General features: G+C 35.4%; 1 protein-coding gene across 2 annotated transcripts in view; it reads left to right on the forward strand.

Annotated features, from left to right (window-relative positions):
• Positions 1–22,155, forward strand: part of C5H12orf56 (chromosome 5 C12orf56 homolog) — a 131,538-nt gene that overhangs the window by 51,486 nt on the left and 57,897 nt on the right. For both annotated transcript variants that reach the window (XR_007954309.1, XM_052001219.1), the window contains exon 4: positions 18,170–18,614. Coding sequence is in view for 1 of the 2 variants with exons in the window: in XM_052001219.1 (XP_051857179.1) it covers positions 18,170–18,614 (445 nt within the window). In the remaining variant the exon portion in view is untranslated. The remainder of the gene's footprint in view (positions 1–18,169; positions 18,615–22,155) is intronic.

A 22,155-nucleotide genomic window follows, 5' to 3' on the forward strand; every position in this document is an offset into this window, starting at 1 on the left:
TGGGCCTCTATCCCTAGCTTTGCACCATGGACCAAGCCCAGGTAGCCTTTGTAATATTCTTCCATTTGCCAAGTTGCCTCTTAGGGTTCCAACTCCCTATCAATAGATACTGGGAAGGGACCTTATTGTGTGATCCCTGGGAAATTACTTATGCTTTCTGTTCCTTAATTTCCTTATCTGTAAAATGAGGGAGTTAGACTTAATGCTCTCTAAGGTTCCCCTCCAGTCTATGATTTTATGATTTTCCAGCAGTTTTGCCCCACCCCACAACCCCATTCCCGAGCTATCTAGCAAAAATCACATACAGCTACCAACATACTTATTTGGCAATGTGTCTTGCCTTTTTTCATGGCCAATCTTGTGGCAGATCACTCTCCCAGACTACCTAGGAGGAACTGTTTGCAAGAGTGAGGAGGAATCAGGGGAGCTTGGAGAGTACCATGTCTTTTCCCACTGATTCCCTCTAGTACTGTCCATGGAGTTTCTTTAGCTATCCACAGATTAGCCTGCCATAATTCTACATCAAATAAGAGGGAAACAAAACCCTCAACCCAATTCTTAACCTTGGAGAAATCACAGTTAACTTTTTATACCATAATCTATCTCTTTTTGATTCTTGAAATTGAACAACTGGGACTTTGATTATTGTAGGACTCTGTGAACTTTTTGGACTAAGAGCTTTGCTATAAAGAATGAAGACAATTGGCAAGAACCCAATTTGATCTGGACCAATGACCTGACAGACTAAATTTAGTCTGAAAATTAATGGTCTTATTGAGTCTGAATAAGAAAATAATTTAAAGAACTTAAATAAAATAATCCATTCCTCCATTTTTCTAGTAGTATTGGCAATTAGCTGACTGAGAAAAGGTCGATTTCCACTCCCATTATGGTCAGAAACATTGATTAACATAGTTGTCTACTGCTACCAGCCTTAAGGTTTAGCCAGATCCTACATCAGAACTCCTTTCCCATAGTAAGACCAGTAGCATGAGTAAGACAAAAATAAAGTTGCCTCCACAAAGGCCATTTGTTTATTCAATCCAGTTGCTTCCAAATGCCTCAATCCTGGCCAGCTGAACTTGTCAGGATTGACCAGGAAGGCAATGACCATGAGGAATTTTTTGGAAGAAGTTATTATTCAGAATATTTACAATTCTTGGCAAAGAGCTACAAGGGCAGAACATGTTAAACACTATTGTATTGGGCAAATATTTATGTGCCTACTATGAACAAAAAAGCCATTATGGTAGGATTTGGAGATTCAAAGACAAAATAGTTCTTGCCAGCAAAGAGCTTTTATTCCACAAAACTGGAAGCAATCCTTTTCTTGATTGGGCTAGTATATTTGTGGGCTAGTATATTTCTATATTATAGGCCTATTACACTTTTTGGACTAAAGAACTATGCCATAAAGAGCGAAGACAATTGACAGGAACTCACTCTGGTCTGGACTAGCACACAAGACTTAGTCCCTCTGGATCTGAATAAGAAAATAATTTAAAGAGCTTAGTATAAAATAATCCACTTCTCCATGGTCCTAGTACAACCTGAAGAGTGATAGTATTATCTACAAAAATAGAGAAATTAGAGGGGAAAATGAATACTTGTTGGTGTCTATTGAGTTTGAGATGTTTATGAAACTTTTGTAGAGAGATATCTAATGGGAAGGTGATAACATGCAACTGAAATTCAGGAATATAGAAATTCTTGAAGTCATCTGTTTAGAGATGACTTCAATCCATGGGAGCTGATAGGAGTCATATTCTTAGCGATGACTTAAGCCTATGGGGACTTAATGAAATCTCCAAGAAAGTCTGTTGGGAGAGACAGATGTCCCAGGTCAGAATTTTAAAACACACAAATTAATGGAGTAATAAAGATCCAAAAACAGATCCTGAAAAATAGCAGACATAGAAGAAACAAGAAAGAGCAAGAAGAAGCCAAGGAAGGAAGTAGTGCCCTGGAGGTAGGAGTAGTCAACAATTAATCAACAATAATTAAGCTTCTGCTCTGTTTGGGGGCAGTGAGGTATCTCAGTGAATAGAGTACTGGGCTTGGAGTCAGGAGTACTCATCTTTATGAGTTCAAATCTAGGTTCAGATACTTATTAGCTGTGTAACCTTAGGCTGTTCACTTAACCCTATTTCCTCATCTATCAAATAAACAGGAGAAGGAAATAGCAAACCACTCTAGTTTCTCTGCCAGAAGAGTTGGACATAATTAAAATATCTCTGTAAGTAGTTTGGAACACTTCCTCTCCCCTTAGAAATACTGAAAAAACATTTAATAATTAACAATTTTTCTTAATCTGAAATGAACATTTATTTAGAGTTTACCATGTACCAGGCACTGTGCTAAGCACTTTACAATCATCTCATTTTATCCTCACAGCAATCCTGTGAAGTAGATGGTATAATTATCCCCATTTTACAGCCGAAGAAACTAAGATAAACAGAGGTTAAGCAGTTTTCCCAGAGTTACACAGCTCTTAACGGTCTGAGGCTGGATTTGAACTCAGCTCTTCTGACTCAAGATCCAACACTTTTTCTACTATATCATTCTTTTTTTAAAAAAAAATTATTTTTTATTATAGCTTTTTATTTACAAGATATATGCATAGGTAATTTTTCATCATTGACAATTGCAAAACCTTTTATTCCAACTTTTCCCCTCCTTCCTCCCATCCTTTCCCCTAGATGGCAGGTTGATCAATACATGTTAAATATGTTAAAGTATAAATTAAATACAATATATGTATACTGTATCATTCTTAAGAACAACTTTATAAATCTTTATTTCTCAATCCTAAAACAATATTACTAAAATCATTTGATGTCATTCTTATCAAAGATCTAACCAGTTTCTCACTCCCAAACCCTATCCCTCTTTCTAATCTGCCCAGAATTCCCCCCTTAAGTGATTCCACAAGGCAAGGTATCTTTGCTTGATCCACATAAGAGATATTATCTTCTTTCCCTCTTCCTTGTTTCCTTTAAGATAATGATCATACTAGCAGAAGGAAGCAGTGTTTGTTTACTTCAGGTAATAGAAGTGGTTCTTAATTTTGCTTCTGGACAGTTAGAAAGGAGGATCCATAAAATGAGTGGTTAAAGAGAGACTGAATGATTTTCAGAAAGTTGTTCTTATAGAATGTGCTGAAATCTAAAATTGTTCCAATCAATTATTCTGTTTGATGAAGCAAATTTTAACTGGACTTTTACATTGAGCTCTGTAATTGTTTGATCTTATGGAATTTTATCTTTTGTTTGGATTATCAATTGTTCGCTTTGGCTTTTAATGAATAGCCAACAGCTCCAGTGTAAGCTTCTATGGGTCATTGTTAAATTTTGATGGTTTAGGATAAGTATAAATAGCAGTTGTTTTCTGTTCTGACCAGCAACTGAGAGTCTTCCCCTCTTATATTGATATTTTTTCTGATGACAAATTGAGCCATCTTTTGTGTCAAGTCTTATCTAGCCATTAGTCATTGAATAGCTCTGGCCTCAGACAAACTGAGACCTGGGAAAGACCTTAATTTAGGAGATCAACTGCATTCTGAGCCACCTCCAGGTATCTTTGTTTTGCCACTGGATTTCTATGAGTCTGGAGGACAGAGTAAGACTAATGACTTTGCACAGCTCTATCTCATTCCTGTCCAATTCATAAGCAAGTTAGGATATTACTGTGGTAATAATACTTGCTTATGAATTGGACAGGATCCTTGTAATATCATTGGTCCTCTTCAAGAAAACAAAGGACAAGCAATCAATCATAACTTATAATCCCAAAATGGCTTTGTTGTACTTTTTCAAAATCAAGGGTAATTCTGTCAGTTTTTGGTTTGTTTTTAAAGGAGAAATACTTAGATTAGAATAGAGTAAGTTAATTTAAAATGATCATGGCAAATTTGCATCTAAAATATACTATAGAATTTTCCACATCTTTGCCAGGTATGGTTCTAAGAGCTGGGAATATGGAGAAATGCAAAAAATGTAAAAATAACCCCATGCCTTCAAGAACTTACTTTTTAATTAGAGAAATGGAATATAAAGTGGTACATGCAAGAAACCCATGGAATAGGGGGAAGATTACCTTAGAAACGAAGTCTCAAGTACCTTCTGAAGAAGTAGTATTTGAGCTGAGGACTGAAAAAAGCTAGAGAATGGTAAGGATGAACAAGAAGATCATGTCAGGTATGGAGATCAGGTAGGGCCAAGACACAGAAAGAAGAGGAAGTATTGTACATGGAGTGTGAAAATGAGAGTATCTTCATTTTCTTGAGCCCCCAATTATCCTGGTAACCAAGAAGGGCTGTATGAGGACTAACTATATTAGCTAAGGTACAGCTAGTTTTACATATAATGATCCTTTCTGGTAACCAAGAGTAAACTTGATGGACGTACAGAAAATCAACAACTCAAAGACCAATTAAGCTCATACCATCTTTGAAGCATACCCTGAGCTATTTTTATGAACTTTCAAGAGACATCCTTATCTTTAGAGATTCTCCTAAGTATTATTGATGGGACCCTCAAACACATCCTGGTTTATGGTTTTTGGAGACATTCACTCATCTTATTATTTGTGCTCATACCTTGAACTGTCAGGCTTATTTGTGTATCAAAGGGCTATAGCTTTGACAACTGGAATTCCTCACTCCTCCTCTAGAATCTCCCCTTCCCTTTGGAGAATTCTCACCTTTCTCCCCAAATTCTCTTGCCTGCCTTTGTTTGAAAAATACAAATATTTCACTCTTTCCAACTAGGTTTTAAACCTTGAGTCAATGTTCTTACCTGTTCCAGCTTGCAAACTCCTTTTTAGTCAATAAATGCATTTATATTTTCTGCAAACTGATCAGACTCTGGTTCATTCCAGAGCCTCCATTTTGTTCATAGAGTTTCTTCCATTTAACAGGAGGATGTCAAGTGTGCCCATATTACTGGATCATGTGAAGGGGAGTAAAAAGTATGAGAGGTCTACAAAGACATGTAAGGGTAAAATTGTCAAGAACTTCAAACAAAAGACTCCATATATGATCGTGAAGATAATAGGGAACCATTGAATTTTATTGATTAAGAGGAATAATATAGTGATACCTGCACTTTTGGAAAATCACTTTGGGAACTGAATGGAAGACAGCATTGATACAAGGAAACCAACTAGAGAGTTATGACAGTAATTTGAGGCAAGAGGTGGTGCTAGGATAACAGCTATGTGAGTAGAGAAGAAAATGTATATATGAAAGATGCTTCAGTGGTGGAAATTAAGACTTGACATTTGATTAGATATGTCTGGTGGATAAGACTGAGGAATTGAAGATGACATAAGATTTGGCAACCAAAAACTGCAGAAGGTCAAATGGAATGATAAATGAGAAAAGCTATTGTATTTATCAATTACAATACCAATGATGATATCATTTATCAGTTGTGATATACCTTGGAGAGCCAGACAATGAAGTGTCTATGCTAAATACTAGAATACAAAAAAAAAGAAGAAAAAAGGAGACAGTTTTAATCCTCAAAAAATTTACAATTTCATAGAGGAAGATAACATACAAAAAGAAGCTGTAAGATAGTGGGAACCCATATTGACTGAATACATAAGAAATCCAGGTGGGAAATGAATGGCCTCCTTGAATAGAAGTTCTGTCTGGAGGAGCTCCTAACTTATCCCTCTTAAGAGAGAAGGACCAAAGAAGTAGGTGTTAAGGTTGGGAAAGAGAGACCCCAAAAGTCTGAGGTCACAGACTGGTGTCACAAGGCGTCTCAAAAAATTTAGACTTGAACTCATTTCCTAGTCAAGGGACAAAGTTTTATTGTAACTGTAATGCCATTACAAGCAGGCTAAGTTCCAAAAGAAATTAGCAACGTCCTGAGAGAGGAGACCCCTTTATCCAACTTTCTATCATTGACATGATAATTCTGTGGTCCAGAGGAGTAGTCTCTGGAATTTGGTTATCACTGACCTATCTGACAGTCAGCAATGAATTGAGGAGTGGTCTATTCAGAATCAGACAGATTGTTATTCTTAGATTGGGAGTGTGGGAAATCCCTGAGGATTACTTACTGTTAGAAAAGAAGCCCCCCTAAAATTAGAGGACCTCAAATGCTATATTATATCATATGTGGTACTGTAACCTGTGAGTTCAACTGTGAGATCTTGCAGGATAATGAAGTTTCCTGGGGGGAGATGGAGTGGTCCAGAAGAATGAAGCTAATGGGAAACAAAGGGAGGAATACCTGTCAAGTGGTGGGGATACAAAGGTAAAAGGCAAGGAATGAAGACAGGAGTGGAAAATAGCAAAAATGGATGCAGATGATTATTTCTAGGAATGTGTCAATAAAAGGTATGGTAGGGTCAATGGAAGGGTTTTTTTGTTTGTTTGGCTTGCTTGCTTTTTTAAAGATGGGATAGACCTGATTATATTAATAAAACAAAAGAAAACTGTTTGTAGGATGAAAAGCTGCTTAGTGAAAGAGATAGAGGGAAAGTCTATAAATGTCAAGAGGAAATAAGTATACTAACTCCTGGTTCAGTGTGTCAGGAGCATGAAAATAGGAGTAGCTAGCACTGGAAAGTCTGTGTGGACAGCAATGCTACATCTTCAAGAAGAGCTAGATTTCCACTGCAATCTCTGCTTCTGAATTTTATTCAGGTGTTTTTTTTTTTTTAATAAGAGTTTAATATTTTAAAAATACATTTGACCTCAGTTATGATTTTATCTTTCTAAATAGTCCTGAGACACAACTGAGAGTCTGGCTGTCTCATTCCTTTGTTGTTGTTGTTGTTGTTGTTGTTGCTCTGTTTCTCATGTCCAGCAAAAACAGAGAAAAGAAGTTGTTTATATTCTTGAAACGTGACCCACTTCTTCCCTCTCTTCTTCTATCTTGGGACCAAGTTTTTCCCTTAGAGATATATAAGCAGCTCCTTAGAGGATTTCTTAGCTTTCAGTAACCTCCCTGCATAAGGATAAGGTGGAATCAGGCCAATTAAAGTTCCTAGAGTTTATATTTCGAATAAATTTCCAAGGGAGTGGGGGAGAGGGAGAAGGAGAAAGGGAGGAAGGGGGACAGAGAGGGAGGGAGAGGAGACACCCACACCCACACAGAAAGATAGACACAGAGACAGAGAGAGAAGAGACAGAAAAAGAGAGGCAGACGCAGGGGGAGACAGAGAAAGACAAAGATAGACAAAGAGAAAATTGGGAGTGGGGGTAGGAAAGGGAAAAGATATTATTGAACTTCCCATAAAGGATATGATTTGATTCCATTACTAAGCCAGCTTAATTGGTACCAGCTTAATAAGATACAAAGCCTATTTGTGTTGCTAAGAAAGAAGATCTTTTATAGAAACACTTCTAGGAGATAAATTGTCTGAATTGTGGATTCTTTATACAAAAGAGAGGAGCAATAGATACTTCAAGAGAATTTTTTCTATAACTTCCTATATTTTACTAAAATATTACATAGTATATATATTTAGCATCTTAATACAAACTCAAGTTGCATACGAGTACTATATTAGATGCATTCATTATAAATCTCAATCCAATTTATATGCAGTTTTAATATATGTAAGTATAAGGATAGGAAAAAAATTAGCACTTTTTGCAAGCCAAAGCACCTGCCTCCCATGTTCATACAAGACAGAACCTTTTACATTCAAATCTTGATGTTAAATATCTTCTATTTTTAGCTACATTCAGAACACAGCTTTAAAGCCCTAATGCTATGGGGAAAACAGGGCGGAATAAGATATAATTATAGCATTCGAATGCACATTATGGAGTTGATTTTTAACAGGTTTGGTGTGGGAGTGTGCTCAGGTGGATGCTCAGTAAATGCTATTTTGTGATGATGGAACACCATTTCCTGGCCGAGTCTGCTGCTTTTCCCTTGTGCTTTAGGAAGTGGGTAGCCAGTGAATAGACATTATTGAGAGATTACAGGATATATATCATTATAAAAGGTTTTATTAACTTTACAAAAGGCATATCAAATAAAACCAGGATCAAATACATTTTGCTACAAGAATGATAGCTAACATTTCTAGGGACACTTGAAGGTTTACAAAATGCTTTGCATATTTTATTTGACCTTCACAACAGGAGATTTTATTTTGAGAGATTATCCCTATTGTGTTAAAATTGTATCTCGTTCTGGTTCCCCTGACCAAGTTTCCCTTCTAGTCAGTATATAAATTTATGAATAACCAGAATGATAAGGCAATAACAGGAAACAAGATTGCAGAGGGAAACCTGGAAATGAGAAAGAGAGACACACAGAGACAGAGACAGAGAGAGATAAAAACAGAGACAGACGGGGGGAGATAAAGAGAGGGAGAAAAACAGAGGGGGAGAGGGGTGGATAGGGAAGGAGAGAAAGAGGGGAGGAAGGGAAAAAGAACAGAGAGAGGGGACAGAGACAGGAAGAGAAAGGGAGAGACTAGAGAGGGGACGGAGACAGAGAGGAGACAGAAAAAGAAAGAGAAAGAGACAGACAAACAAAGACAGAGAGTAAAGGAGCATAATTTATAGATTGTATTAAATATTTTCTCCAGCTTGTTTATTTTTTTTCAATTACACATAAATAAAATTTTTAAAAACATTCATTTTTTAAAAATGTGAATTTAAAAGTCTCCCCTTTCCTCCCTTCCCCTTCTTGAGAAGACAAGCAATTTGATATAGGTTATACATTTTCAGTTATGCAAAATATATTTCCATATTAGCCATGTTGCAAAAGAAAACCCAGATCAAAAGAAAAAAAAAAAGGAAAATAAAAATAGTATGTGCCAATCTGCATTCAGATTCCATCAGTTCTTACTCTGGAGGTGGACGGCATTTTTCATCATAAGTCCTTCAGAATTGTCTTGGATTATTGTATTGCTAGAATTGTTAAGTCATTGATAGTTAATTGTAGCCACAGTTTCCTTTTATTGTCCTGCCTCAGTGTCCCTAAATTGTTCTGCCTTGGTTGCTTGAATTGTTCTGCTTCAATCCCCCTGGTTGCAAACCCCCTTCCTGACCATTAGAACTGAGATAATTAGGGCTGGGAGCCCTGACCATTAGCATTCCATAGGCAGGTAAATTACTAAGAGATATGCTTATATATCTCTTGTCCCAGAATTTTTGTCTCTTGTGACTACTCTCCTTCACTCTCAATTTATCAGAATTTATGGTCCTCCCTGCAACCTGTCAGAACCGAATTGATGGTCCCTGCCTGGGGAAATTCCTGCGTTGACCAGTGTTCGGACTCCACCCCTTGCCTTTGTCTCCCCTGATCACTTGAAGCCATATATAAATCATTGGAATCTCACATTCAACACTGGATTCTTTGAGATGGAAGTCCAATTCAGCCCTGGAGGCAGAATGGATTCTGCCCTGCCTCCAGACTATTTCTCCCTTTCAGAAACCCAAATAAAATATTTAAAACGTTCTAATCTCTATCTTGCATCAGTTTCTCCAGCATTACAAAATTAACAAAAATCACATCCTGGTAATAGGTGCTCAATCAGGGGAAGCCATCTATTCTTTACTGTCAGGGTCTTTTAATTCTATGATATGTAAGCCCCATGTACATTCCAGACTGTGAGAAATAACTCTATTGGATTAGAAAGGTTAAAAGTTTTTCATTGCACAACTACAGAGGTGGGTATCCTATAGAATAGGAACCCTTGGGATCATACTTGCCCTTTTTTATATACCCAAAACACAAGTTCCTCCCCTGATGCCCATTGATTGAATATCAGAGATCACAACCTAACAGGAATGTGTAATCTCTCTCCTCCCTATCCCCTAGGTGAGTGTGAATTTCCACCTCTGAAAACATCATTTCTTCTCCCTTGGCTTTTATCTTATTTGGACATAATTCATCCCCTGATTCCCTTTTGGTTGAGTACTATCCTATCTGTGTAGTCTGATTCCTCTATCTGAGTCTAAATCTCCCCCCTTGATCATATCATTATATTTGTTTTCCCCCTCCTCCCCATTACATTACATTTTATAATTTCAATTTTTTATCCTACAATTACATTTCTTATTCTAAATTTCCACCCCTAGTTATATTTCTCCTTTCCTTTTCAAGTCTGAATCTCCCATCCCAATTACATTTTCTTTTTCTTTTATTTCCTTGTTCTAGGTCCTAGTATTCCTTGCCTCCATTTTTTAGGTTTCAATTTTCTAATTTAAGTTTCATTTCTCTAATTTAATTTTCATTAACTATGGAAAATATGCCTTCATCCAATTGTCACATAGACCTTTACAGTAAAGATCAGCAGATCATGAAAGATGCTGATACTTTTGAGGTGATATGGACATGCTAACTTGAAATTTATTGATAACTTAGTAATGATTTGAATGTGTTAATGAACTAACTCCAAGTACAAATAAGACTCTGTTGTCCTCAAAAAATTATAAAAATGAGACCTCAAATTCATGCCCTTCTTGATCTCCTAAAGATCCATACTGCTCGTGTTTCCAGCTTCAATCTGCGATTCTATTAAATGACTCATCCCCTTTCCCACCTTTTCCCTACAGCTATCTGCCTTCCTTCACCACCCTATCTCCTGTCTCTCACTGTCTATGTATCTACTCCTTTCACTGATTCTCTATGTACTTTTTGTGTTATTTGCCTGCCCTCACACCCTCTGTCTTATTAAAGTGTGACTGCTATCATTTCCTGCTGCTATCTTGATCTTTCCTGACCCAAAGAACCAGGTGTGCCAGCCTCCATTTCATAAATTAATTATCAATTCACCCACTTTATAGGAAGGAAGGAAACTGAGGGTAAGAGGTAAAGTGACTTGCCCAGGGTCTCACAACTATATAGGTCTGGGGTTGCATTCAGATTCCTATCATTTTGCCTAAGTCAGAAATTCTGTTACACCACCTAGTGACACATTAAAATATAAGTCAGCTAAAATCTCTTGGCAACAGTAATCAGGATTCTAGGTTTTAGCTTGCTAAAGGTACAAAACACTTTGAACTATGTGGTCCAGGATTGTTGCTTTAGTAGACAGATAATCCTATCTATTAGCAACTGAGGCAATGAATTGCAATTGTAAGGTAGAAAATGTTTCCCAAATTTTATTTTATTATTTTTATTATTATAGCTTTTTATTTACAAGATATGTGCATGGGTAATTTTTCAGCATTGACCCTTGCAAAACCTTCTGTTCCAACTTTTCCCCTCCTTCCCCCCACCCCCTCTCCTAGATAGCAGGTAGACCCATACATGTTAAATACATTAAAGTATATGTTAAATACAATATATGTTTTTACATATCCATAGTTATTTTGCTGCACAAGAAAAATCGGATTAAGATATAAGGCAAAAATAACCTGAGAAGGAAATAAAAAATGCAAGCAGACAAAAACAGAGGGAGTGGAAATGCTATGTTCATACTCATTTCCCATAGTTCTTTTGCTAGGTATAGCTGGTTCTCTTCATTATTGAACAAATGGAACTGATTTGGTTCATCTCATTGTTGAAGAGAGCCACGTCCATCAGAATTGATCATCATATAGTATTGTTGTTGAAGTGTATAATGACCTCCTGATCCTGTTCAAATTTTATGATACTAGAAGGTAATTTCATACTAATTCTTTCTCCTCCCTCACTTTGGAGTGGTTTGTGGCATTTTATTTTTTTAATTAATTTTGAACTTAAATACATACAGACAAAATAAATTTCCATACATACAGCACAATGTAAAAGAAGAAGATTCACTGTAAAACCATCTCATGTTAATTCAACAACCATTTCTTAGGTACCTCATATGTATATCTTACTGGCATCCCCTTATGAAGATAAAAATAAAAGCAGTCCCTATACTCAAGAAACTTCTATTTAGAGGAGAGGGGGGATAGGAAACAACAGTTAGACCTTTATATCAAATATATGAAATGTGATTAAAGAAAAAGGAATAAACATCCTGACAAAATGCACAGGAAAATTTGAGGAGGGAGATGGTAACATTCAATTACCCTCAAAGGAGGGTAAAGAGAGAGGACTTGTAGTCTGAATAGGAATTGCATTTTTTTCTTGCTCTCCCCTGGTAAAAAAGCTAAGAAACATCAAAAGATCCAAGTGGTCAAGGAGGAAGATTCAGAAGGACAGAAAAAGAGTGGAAAGGAGGGATCTAGTTAATTTGCAAAGTGAACAATGGATTGTTCTGAATTTTGACTTTTTGTTTGTTATTTGTCCTTGTTCTCCAAGAAGACCATGGAATCAAGGAGGTGATTCCATGACATGCAAGTGACTTAGATTTAAGTGAGGGAAGGCTGGAGAAGATCACCTGCCTCACTTTTCCTTCCACCACCATCTGGATCCAGTGGCCAGGATGATGTGAATGCAGTGGGAGACCTAGGGATTTTTAAGCTAAGGTCTTTAATAGGTCTCAGTGCAGAAGTTAAATACATAAGAGATTCTTTCATTTTTAGTTTTGATTGATAAGGGGGGAGGGGAAAGAATTTTTTAAAAAAATATCTAATATTGTGACTCCTCTTGATCAAAGTTCTATATCAGTTCTTTAGGGATCGCCCACAGAATAAATTCTTCTGTGCCGGAGGATGAGGATAATTATAGCTAATATTTAAGTAGCACTTACTGTGTGCCAGGCACTGTACTAAGCACTCTAGGATGATTATCTCTTCATCAGATGCCTCTATTTCTTTACCATTCATTATCTCCTCACTCTCCTTTGTCCTCACTACTGTACTCAAACATCTTTCTCAAAATGACTTTATTATCAGCAACTCCAATGGTGATCTTTTATAGTCCCTGTCCTTTCTGAGGCATTTAAAATCATTAATCACTCCCTCCTTCTGAATGCTTTTTGGCCTTCAACTTCTCAAATGTCTAGTCTCTAAATGATCCTTTATTTTCTAAAAATTTCTTTTTTTTATTGTGAACTTAATAGATATCAACAAAGAGGGATATTTCAAGATACAAAGAAAAAATAAAGGGATTGTACAAGAAACTGTGAACTTCTATTATGTATAATTTATTTATTTTAAATTATAAGCTCCTTGAGAATAGGGATTAAATTTTTGCCTCTTTAAGATCTTGAATACTTAACACAGTGTGTGGCACATAGTAAGTATTAATAACTATTTGATGAAAATATTGATGATAGATTTTTTTTACTATATATAGCTTATTGTTTTTTAATATAATTGAAATCTATTGTTCCATTTTCAACACTGTCTTATTTGTATCCCCTTTTAAACTTCTGCTTTCTTTTTTTAAATTTTTAAATGATTAATACTTACTTTCTTCATTTCTCACTTTTTGCTATCATTATCATTGTTTCCCCCACAATTCTCTTCCTCCACATTAAACCCAAAAAATGAATTCCCAAATTGGCTGACTCTGAAAATGTGTGTCTCATTCTGTACTTTGAGTTTATAGTCTCCCTGCAAAGAGTGGGAGAAGCATGGCTCAACAGTAGTTTTCTGGAATCTTGATTTTTACATTAATCATAGTGCTAAAGTCTTTCAGAGTTTGTCTTCAAAATGTTGTAGGTCACATAAATTTTTCTCTTGATTCTGATCATTTTCCTCTGCATCAATTTACATAAGTTCATTATATTCATATATTATCCAGCATTATGCAATTGATATATACCTACTGTTTCCAATTCTTTGCTACAGCAAAAAGTAATTGCTGTTACCCTTTGCCCTAGCAATACCATTACTAGATCTATATCCCAAAAGAGATTAAAAAAAAAAAAGGAAGAGGACCTATATGAACAAAAATATTTATGGCAGCTCTTTTCTGGTGACAAAGAATTAGAAACTGAGGGAATGCCCATCAATTAGGGAATAGCTGAACAATTGTGCTATGTGATCATAATAGAATACTATTGCATTTTAAGAAATGATAAGCAGGATTCTCTTAGAAAAACCTGGAAAGATTTCCAGGAGCTGATGCAAAGTGAAATGTACTGTGTCCAACGTAACAACAATGTTGTAAAATTATCAGCTGTGAATGCCTTAGCTCTTCTCAACAATATAGTGATCTAAGATAGTTCTGAAAATGTTAGGATGAAAAATGTTATCCATTCCCAGAGAAAGAACTGATGGTATCTAAATACAGATTGAAGCATATTTTTTAAGCTTTCCTTATTTTTCTTGAGTTTTTTTGTTTGTTTTCTATCACAACATGATTAATAATGGAAACTCTTTGCATGACTACACATGTATAATCTTAAAAAAAATTACTATTAATTTATATACATGACTTATTTATACACATACACATTTAGCCTAGTTTTATTTAAAAGATATTAAAAACATCCTCAACCTCTGATTGGCTCAGAAGACCACTGAAAGACCAGGGTATTGATATCACTTTTGGCTCTCTTGAGTACAAAAGAGTCAGCAGGAGCTCTGGCATCTGCTGATGCTTGGCTAGTGGACCACAAATGATCAAGTCAGGCAGAAGAGATTTGTTCAATTGAATCAACATGGGATATTCTCAGTGCATATTCTTGTTGAATATCTTAATCTTCATGTGGCTAAAAAAATCTCCTCTTTTGTTAACCATTAAATGACCTATGAGTATCTCCTCTTGTTTCTGTATTGAATAAAAATGACCAGGGGGCTGGATTAAGTCAGGACCAGTCTAGAATAAATAGTGTTCACTGTATTTGCACAGTTTAGTGAATTTTTCAAAGTTACCTTCTAGAATGTTACAGCTTCACCAGCAATACATTAATGTGCCTGTCCTCCCACAACCCCTCTATCAATTGTCATTTTTTTTTCTATTTTTGTCATCTCTGAAGATTTGATAGATGTAAGGTGGAATCTCAGAGTTGTTTTAATTATCATTTCTCTTGTTATTAATCATTTGGAACATTTTTATATGACTTGATAGTTTGTTTTACTTCTTTTGAAAATGTTCCGCTCATTTCTTTTGATTATTTGTCTACTTGTTAATGACTCTTGTTTATATCTATCAAATTCCCTCTATATTGAGGTTTCAGAGTTTTATTAGAGACTTTTATTACAAAGATTTTTCTCAGTTAAAAAAAATCTTTGCAGCAGGTTTCTCAGATAACATTCTCATTTCTCAAATGCACAGTGGACTGAGCCAAATTTATTGGAATAAAAGCCAATCCCCACTCGATAAATGGTCAAGTGATATGAACCAACAGTTTTCAGAGAAAGAAATCAGTACTATCGTTAGTCATGTGAAAAATTACCCAAATCACTAATGATTAAGGAAATAAAAATTAAAATAACTATGAGGTACCACCTTGTACTTATCAGATAAGCTAAGATGACAGAAAAGAATAATGATAGATGGGAGAGGGGATATAGGAAAACAGGTACACTAATGTACTGTTGAACCTGTGTTCTAGTCCAATCATTCTGGAAAACAATTTGGAACTAGGCCCAAAAGACTATAAAAGTATGCAAATTCTTTTATTCAATCATACTTCTTCCAGATCTATATTCCAAAGAGATAAATAAAAGAGAAAAGGGATCTATAGTACAAAATATTTATGACAATCCTTTTTGTGGTGACATAATCAGTGTGGAAACTGATTAGAAGCTCCACCAGTTGTGGAGTAGCTTAATAAGTTATGGAATATGAATGTGATGGAATATTATTGTGTTGAAAAAAATTAAGAAAGGAATGTTTCAGAAGAACCTGGGAAGATTTATATGGACTAATGCAAAATGAAGTGAGCAAAAACAGGAGAATAACTTACATAGTAAAAGCAATATCGTAAAGACAATCAATTGTGAAAGATTAGTAACTAATCAATAGAGTGATCCAACACACTTCCAAAGGACTCATGATAAAAAATTCTTTCCACGTTCAGATAGAGAAATGATGGGTTTAGAATGAAGATTGATACATGTTTTGGATTTGTTTTTTTTTTTTTTTTTTTGGTAACATGCAAAATACATTAATGCAAAATGTTTTGCATGACTTCATATGAGTAATAAGTATTGTATTTTTTGGCCTTTTCAATAGATAGGAGAGGGGTTAAAGTGAGGGAGAGAATTTGGAGCTAGCATCTACTAATTCCTTCTTCAGAGAAAGTGTTCCTAATATTGAGAAGAGACTTTTTGTGTAATCTATAAGTTTTTGGATTCTCTCATTTCTTCTTGCTGAACCATGCACGCCATGAAGCAAAGAATAAAATATATGTCATATAAATGATTAATCACATAGGATAATAAATTAAAGTGTCCAATAATAGTTAACACTAAGTTCTATAGGGTTTAGAGGAGGGAGAAGTCATTGTGACTTTGGAGGAGGTCAAGAAAAGAGGTCAAAGTAGGGAGTAGCCCCTGAAAGTTAGTTCATACCTAAATTATACCTGAAAAAGGTTCAAGTAGTATGGGGAAAAAGAAGTGTAATAAAAAAGATGTGTATTCAGGAAATAATTGCTGTTAATAGTGATCAGTCATACCTTCCTTTCATAGGAATAATTTTTCTTTTTTTTGTGGCATCCTATAAAAATTTATGAGTGGCTAGGCAGTGCTGTAAATAGAATATTGGGTCTGGAATCAAGACGAGTTATCTTTGTGAGTTCAAATCTGGCCTCAGATACTTACTAGCTGTGTGGTCCTGGGCAAGTCACTTAACCCTGTTTGCCTTGATTTCCTCATCTGTAAAATGATCTTCAGGAATGTGATGCATGAAAAATCCCCAAAGACAAAGTTTGGGGGTAATTAATCTATTTACTTTTATTTTTAGGCTGGCTAATGATCAATAAATTGATGATCAGTGGTATCTCTCAGCAACCAAAGATCCCTGGTGGTTTAAATAGCTTTGTAAAAGGGAATGCTCCTGATAAGTGAAAACTAACTTTGGTGGATCTTTAATTGGGGGAATGGACTTGAAGTCTTCAACTCCTCTTGTTTTTTTTTTTTTTTTTTTAATATATATATAAATTTTATTTTATTTAATAATAACTTCGCATTGACAGAATCCATGCCAGGATAATTTCTACACGACATTATCCCTTGCAATCACTTATCTTTCGTTTTTTCCCCGCCCTCCCTCCTCCCCCCCCCCCCCCCCCCCCCCCCCCCCCCCCAGGATGGCAAGCAGTCCTATATATGCTAAACATTTCAACTCCTCTTGTTGAGAATATGGCCTGATCATGAGGCTTGGCCACTCCCAGAAATTTACACAGTGCAATACTACTTACACCACTATGGTTGGTTTTCTCCTTCATGAACAGAGTCATTTTAACCTCAAATAAGGAATACCAGGACAGGGCTCATTTCCTCTGGGTAAGAATTTGTCTTTGGATTATGTTTATATTCTAAACAGAAATGAGATCTCTTAGTTGGATGGGTTTCTGCCTAAGATTGAAGAGCATACCATGAAATCTAGGACAATCTCATCATCAACCATGTCCCTCAAGGATTGACTTTTTACAAGGACTGGGTCTGAAATGAGGAAATTGAGAATAAAAGCCTTGATCCCAAATTAATAATTGGTTATTAATATGATAGTAAAATAATAATTTCTCTCAGAAAGAAATGTAAACTAGAAAACTCCAAATGGGAAGTTAGACAGAACTGATAAACTCAATAACAACAATAGAAATGTACATTTTATGTAATGAGCTATAAGCTCGTGATGATGAGAAATTCCATTGAGTGTAAGATTTAAGATACTCTGAAAGGGAAAATAGAAATTAGAGTGGTAAGTTTGGGGGGGAATTATGTACAACCTGGACCTTTGATTTCATTGTTGTAGGAAGTTCTTGTGTGGGAATTTCCACCACCAATTCGGTTCAGCAACTTTTCTGTAACTTAGTTTTGGGGATTTGCCTGGGAATATTGCAAGTTTAAGTGACTTTCTTGAATCCAGATATTTCCACTAATATTATACCACCCTTTTTCTCTGAGATGATATTTAACATATAAAATGTATATATATTTTGCAAAGCCTTATTTCTCACTTTTTCTCATGTTTTATTATAGTTGCACTGTATGTTTAATTCAATACAATGATAGGAAATGTGACATGAATTTTCTCCCTTTCCTGAGTAAACATTCTTTTCAAGTAGAAGAAATCCCTTTTAGGCTCTTACCCATTTATTGTATAGCCTGGTTCTCTTTGTTGTTTTTTTAAACTTTTAATTCCTGTACTTAGAATGTGTAATTTTGTATCTTGTTTTCAATTTATAGGTACCATCAGGAGGACTATTCAGTAGTGCCCAGTGCCTCAACTCTGGATCATGGCTGTGAGCATAAAAAGCTGCGTGACAGTGACCAGCAAGCCTTTCGACCTTTGCCCATCCCTTCAGAGAGGAACTGTTTATCTACTGTATTCACTGGCGTCTCAGGCAATAGTCTTTCATCGGTGACTAATCAAACAGAAAGTATTCTATCCTATGCAGCAAACAAAAAGGAATACCGGACACTCTCAGATCAGAAAAACTCTCAGAGTGAAATCCAATTCAAATTTAGTGGGAATGAAAATGACTTCTACTCTGGAAATGTCTCCAGTAGCATTATTTTACCTTGCAACCCAAATCTGGAGAAAAAGGAGGCTGAGCTTCATCTATATATTATTTCTACTTCTTCATCCATTTTTCTACACCTAAAAAGTTCATGGAATAATTACATCTTAGTAAGTGCTCTCTACTATGTTTCACTGCTTTTTCAGTATACTGGTATCAGGACAATAAAGCAAATTATTAATTTGGGCATCATATTGCTGATAGCATTTAACTTCTTAAAAGGTTCACTTGCCAGAAGGAAATAGATGGGCTTTTGAATAGTTATTATAAAAGGCTACAAGAAAATTTAAATTTTCTTTGACAATGCAGATAAAATATTCCATCTATTTGAAATCCCTCTGTAAAGGGGGTTAGTGTGTGTGAGTGTGTGTGTGTGTGTGTGTGTGTGTGTGTGTGTGTGTGAGAGAGAGAGAGAGAGAGAGAGAGATGGCCCCCTCTGGCAGTCTGGACCCATTCTTAGGAGAATGTTTTTAAATATGTAAAATAAAATATATAGGATTATAAAGGAAACTAATTATATTGAAAAATAATTATCAAAAATATATGTGTGTGTACATCTACATACATAGTCATAAACACCAAAATTATAGATTCCTTCCTCAATATATCTGGGGGACAATGGATCTGTTGATTAAAAGTGCGCCCATAACTTTAATACATGGATTCCATCTGAAAAAGGTTCTAGGAATATGGGAAGAGAGGTATTGAGTATATTGGGGTGATTACTATTGATGATGATCAATCCTAGATTCCTTTTATATGAATAATTTTTCTTTTTGAGATTTCAGAGAGTTTAAGCCCATTTTGTGTATGCGTTAAAAGAAAAAAAAATAATAGAATACTTAATTGTTCAGTCATTTTCCAATCATGTTTGACTCTTTGTAACCTTGTTTGGTGGTTTTCTTGGCATAGATACTGGAGTAGTTTTTATTTCCTTCTCCAGCTCCTTTTACAGATGAGGAAACTGAGACAAACAGATTAGGTAACTTGCCCAGGATTAACAGGTAGTAAGTATCTAGGGCCAGATTTGAACATAGGAAACTTGAGTCAGAATTTCTGACTCCAGACCTATATGCTCTATTCATTGCATGACCTAGCCACCCCTGAAGAAGACTTACAGAAGGTCCTAAACATGACCAAGGAAAAACCTGAATTAGGAGCACAATAAAATTGGATGAGTGATTTTTAGTTTCTGAACTTTGGAACTTTTTTTTTACATTAAAAAAAATATTTTCTTTAGTTACATGTAAAAAACATTTTTTGGTTATATTTGTACATTCTTTTTTTCATATTTTCTTATAAATCAAATTGGGAGAGATAAATTAGAATGAAAGGGAAAAATCACAAGAAGAAAAACAAAACAGAAGAAAAAGAAAAAAAAAAAGTGAGCATAGCATGTGCTGATTTACATTCAGTCTCCAATAGTTCTCTCTCTGGATTCAGATGGTATTTTCCATCCAATGTTTATTGGGATTGCCTTCGAGCACTAAACCACTAAGGAAAACTAAGTCTGTCATAATTGATCCATTGCACAGACTTGCTGTTGTATACAATGCTTTCGTGGTTCTGCTTGTTTTGCTCACCATCCCAGTTCAAATAAATCTTTCCAAACCTTTCTAATATCAGCTTGTTCATCATTTTTTAAAATAGAACAATAATTTTCTGTAACTTTCACATACTATAACTTATTCAGCCATCCAACTAATGGGCATCTACTCATTTTTCCAATTCTTTGCCACCAAAAGAAGGGCAGCTACAAATATCTTTATGTACATATATATATATATATATATATATGTCCTTTTCCCTCTTTTTATGATTTCTTTGGGACATAGATCCAGTAATGGCACTGCTGGGTCAAAGGGTATACAGAGATAGTCCTTTGGGCATAGTACTTTGGAACTTTTCTAGGCACACATATAGTGAAAATAATTTGAGAAAGCTTTCCTTCTTTTCCATTACTTCTTGAGTTCTCTCAAGGCTTAACTTATGAATAACTTATTATGCTAGGATCTTCTGGAATCTCTCAGTTGTTCATGCTTTCCTTCTCCCCTAATTATTATGTATTTCTTTTATCTTTATCACTATCTTTTCCTTTGTATCTGCAGTCCATGGACATAGAGAATGCCCTTAAAAATGTTCTCTCTCTCCCTCTCCTTCCCTTCCTCCCTCTTTTTTCCTTCTTCCTTTCTCCTTCTCTCTGCCCATCCCGCCCTTCTTCCTTCCCTCTTTTCCTCTATCCCTCCTTTCCATTATCTTTCTCTCTCTCTCTCTCTCTCTCTCTCTCTCTCTCTATATATATATATATACACACACACACATATATGAAGTTTTATATATACTTATATATTTATTTAAAAATATAAATATTTATATTTACATGTTTATATATATATATATATAAAGTTACATATATAAAGTATGTATGTAAAGTTTTTTTTTGTGTGTGTGTGTGTACCCCTTTTAGAATTCAGCAAATTTGCAATTATAACTTACAAAGTCATTGAGATGTAAATGTGTTGAAGTTGAACCCATTTCATATGAAAACAGATGGATTATTCCACAACCTTGTACAATAAATAAAGTTTTGATTTTGTGTTTGCATATGAAAAGGAAGCAAAACTTTCCTGTTTACCCCCAAGATTACTTCCATGCCCTTTCCCCAGGTACTCATTTGCAGAGACCAACAGTCTCTGAAAAAAAAAAAAAGTTGTGGGGAGGGGAGGGCCCACAAACTCCAGAGACACATAGAAATTATTGGGTAAATAACTATTGTAACCACAGCCTGCAGAGATGAAGGTTTAGAAAATACACTGGATTGTCATCCGGTCATCATAAATTAGGGTAAGGTCTTTCTCACTGAGATTTTTCATACCCCTGAATCAAGAAGAATGGTCCAAAGGTGAAAACTAACCTCTGCTCTCCTACCTCCTACCTAAAAAATGACAAATATCAAGGCAGGAACCTGAGTGTGGATGAATGATTGAAAAAACTTCTACCAGTCCAGAGGTAGGGGTCCCTACTTTCCCTTAGAAGAGTTCAGCTGAATTTGAAATTAATGGTGCTGGAGAAGAGCTACCATTGAGAAGCAAGCCAAGGGGAGCAAAAAAGAGAATCAATTTATTTATTAAAGAGGTTTTCCTCTATGAAAAGCAAATCTAGCTGAGCATTTGGTCTAGTGTAGTGACAATGCTGGAATAAAAGTATGCCTAAGGTTTATGGGGAAGATTTTTTTTGTTAACTACTGTTCTTGCTATGCTCTTTGAGTAAACATGTTTTCTAAGAACTGAGTTTAATGATTGATTGTTTATGGAAATCACACTGGTGGGATCTTATGCATTATAGTTTTAAAAGAGTATTGCCATATCTGTGAACCCTGATTCCCTTTTGGAGACTCAACTGGTGAATGTGAATGAAAACTAGATGAGTATCCTAGAGGGGATTCTATAATATGGTCACTCTGTCCAACATATATTTAGGAGCCTGATGTATTTGCAAAGACTCATTAGAGAGATTTTTCATCTTGGACTCGCCTGCTAGGATATTCTAGTTTTACAGAGAAAAATTAGCATACATTTAACTTGTTTTAGACTATAATTGGACAATTTTCTGGTGTTACTTTTAAAAGATAATTTTGTATGACTGTTTAAA

Source organism: Antechinus flavipes, chromosome 5, assembly GCF_016432865.1.
Source record: "Antechinus flavipes isolate AdamAnt ecotype Samford, QLD, Australia chromosome 5, AdamAnt_v2, whole genome shotgun sequence".
NCBI lineage: Eukaryota > Metazoa > Chordata > Mammalia > Dasyuromorphia > Dasyuridae > Antechinus > Antechinus flavipes.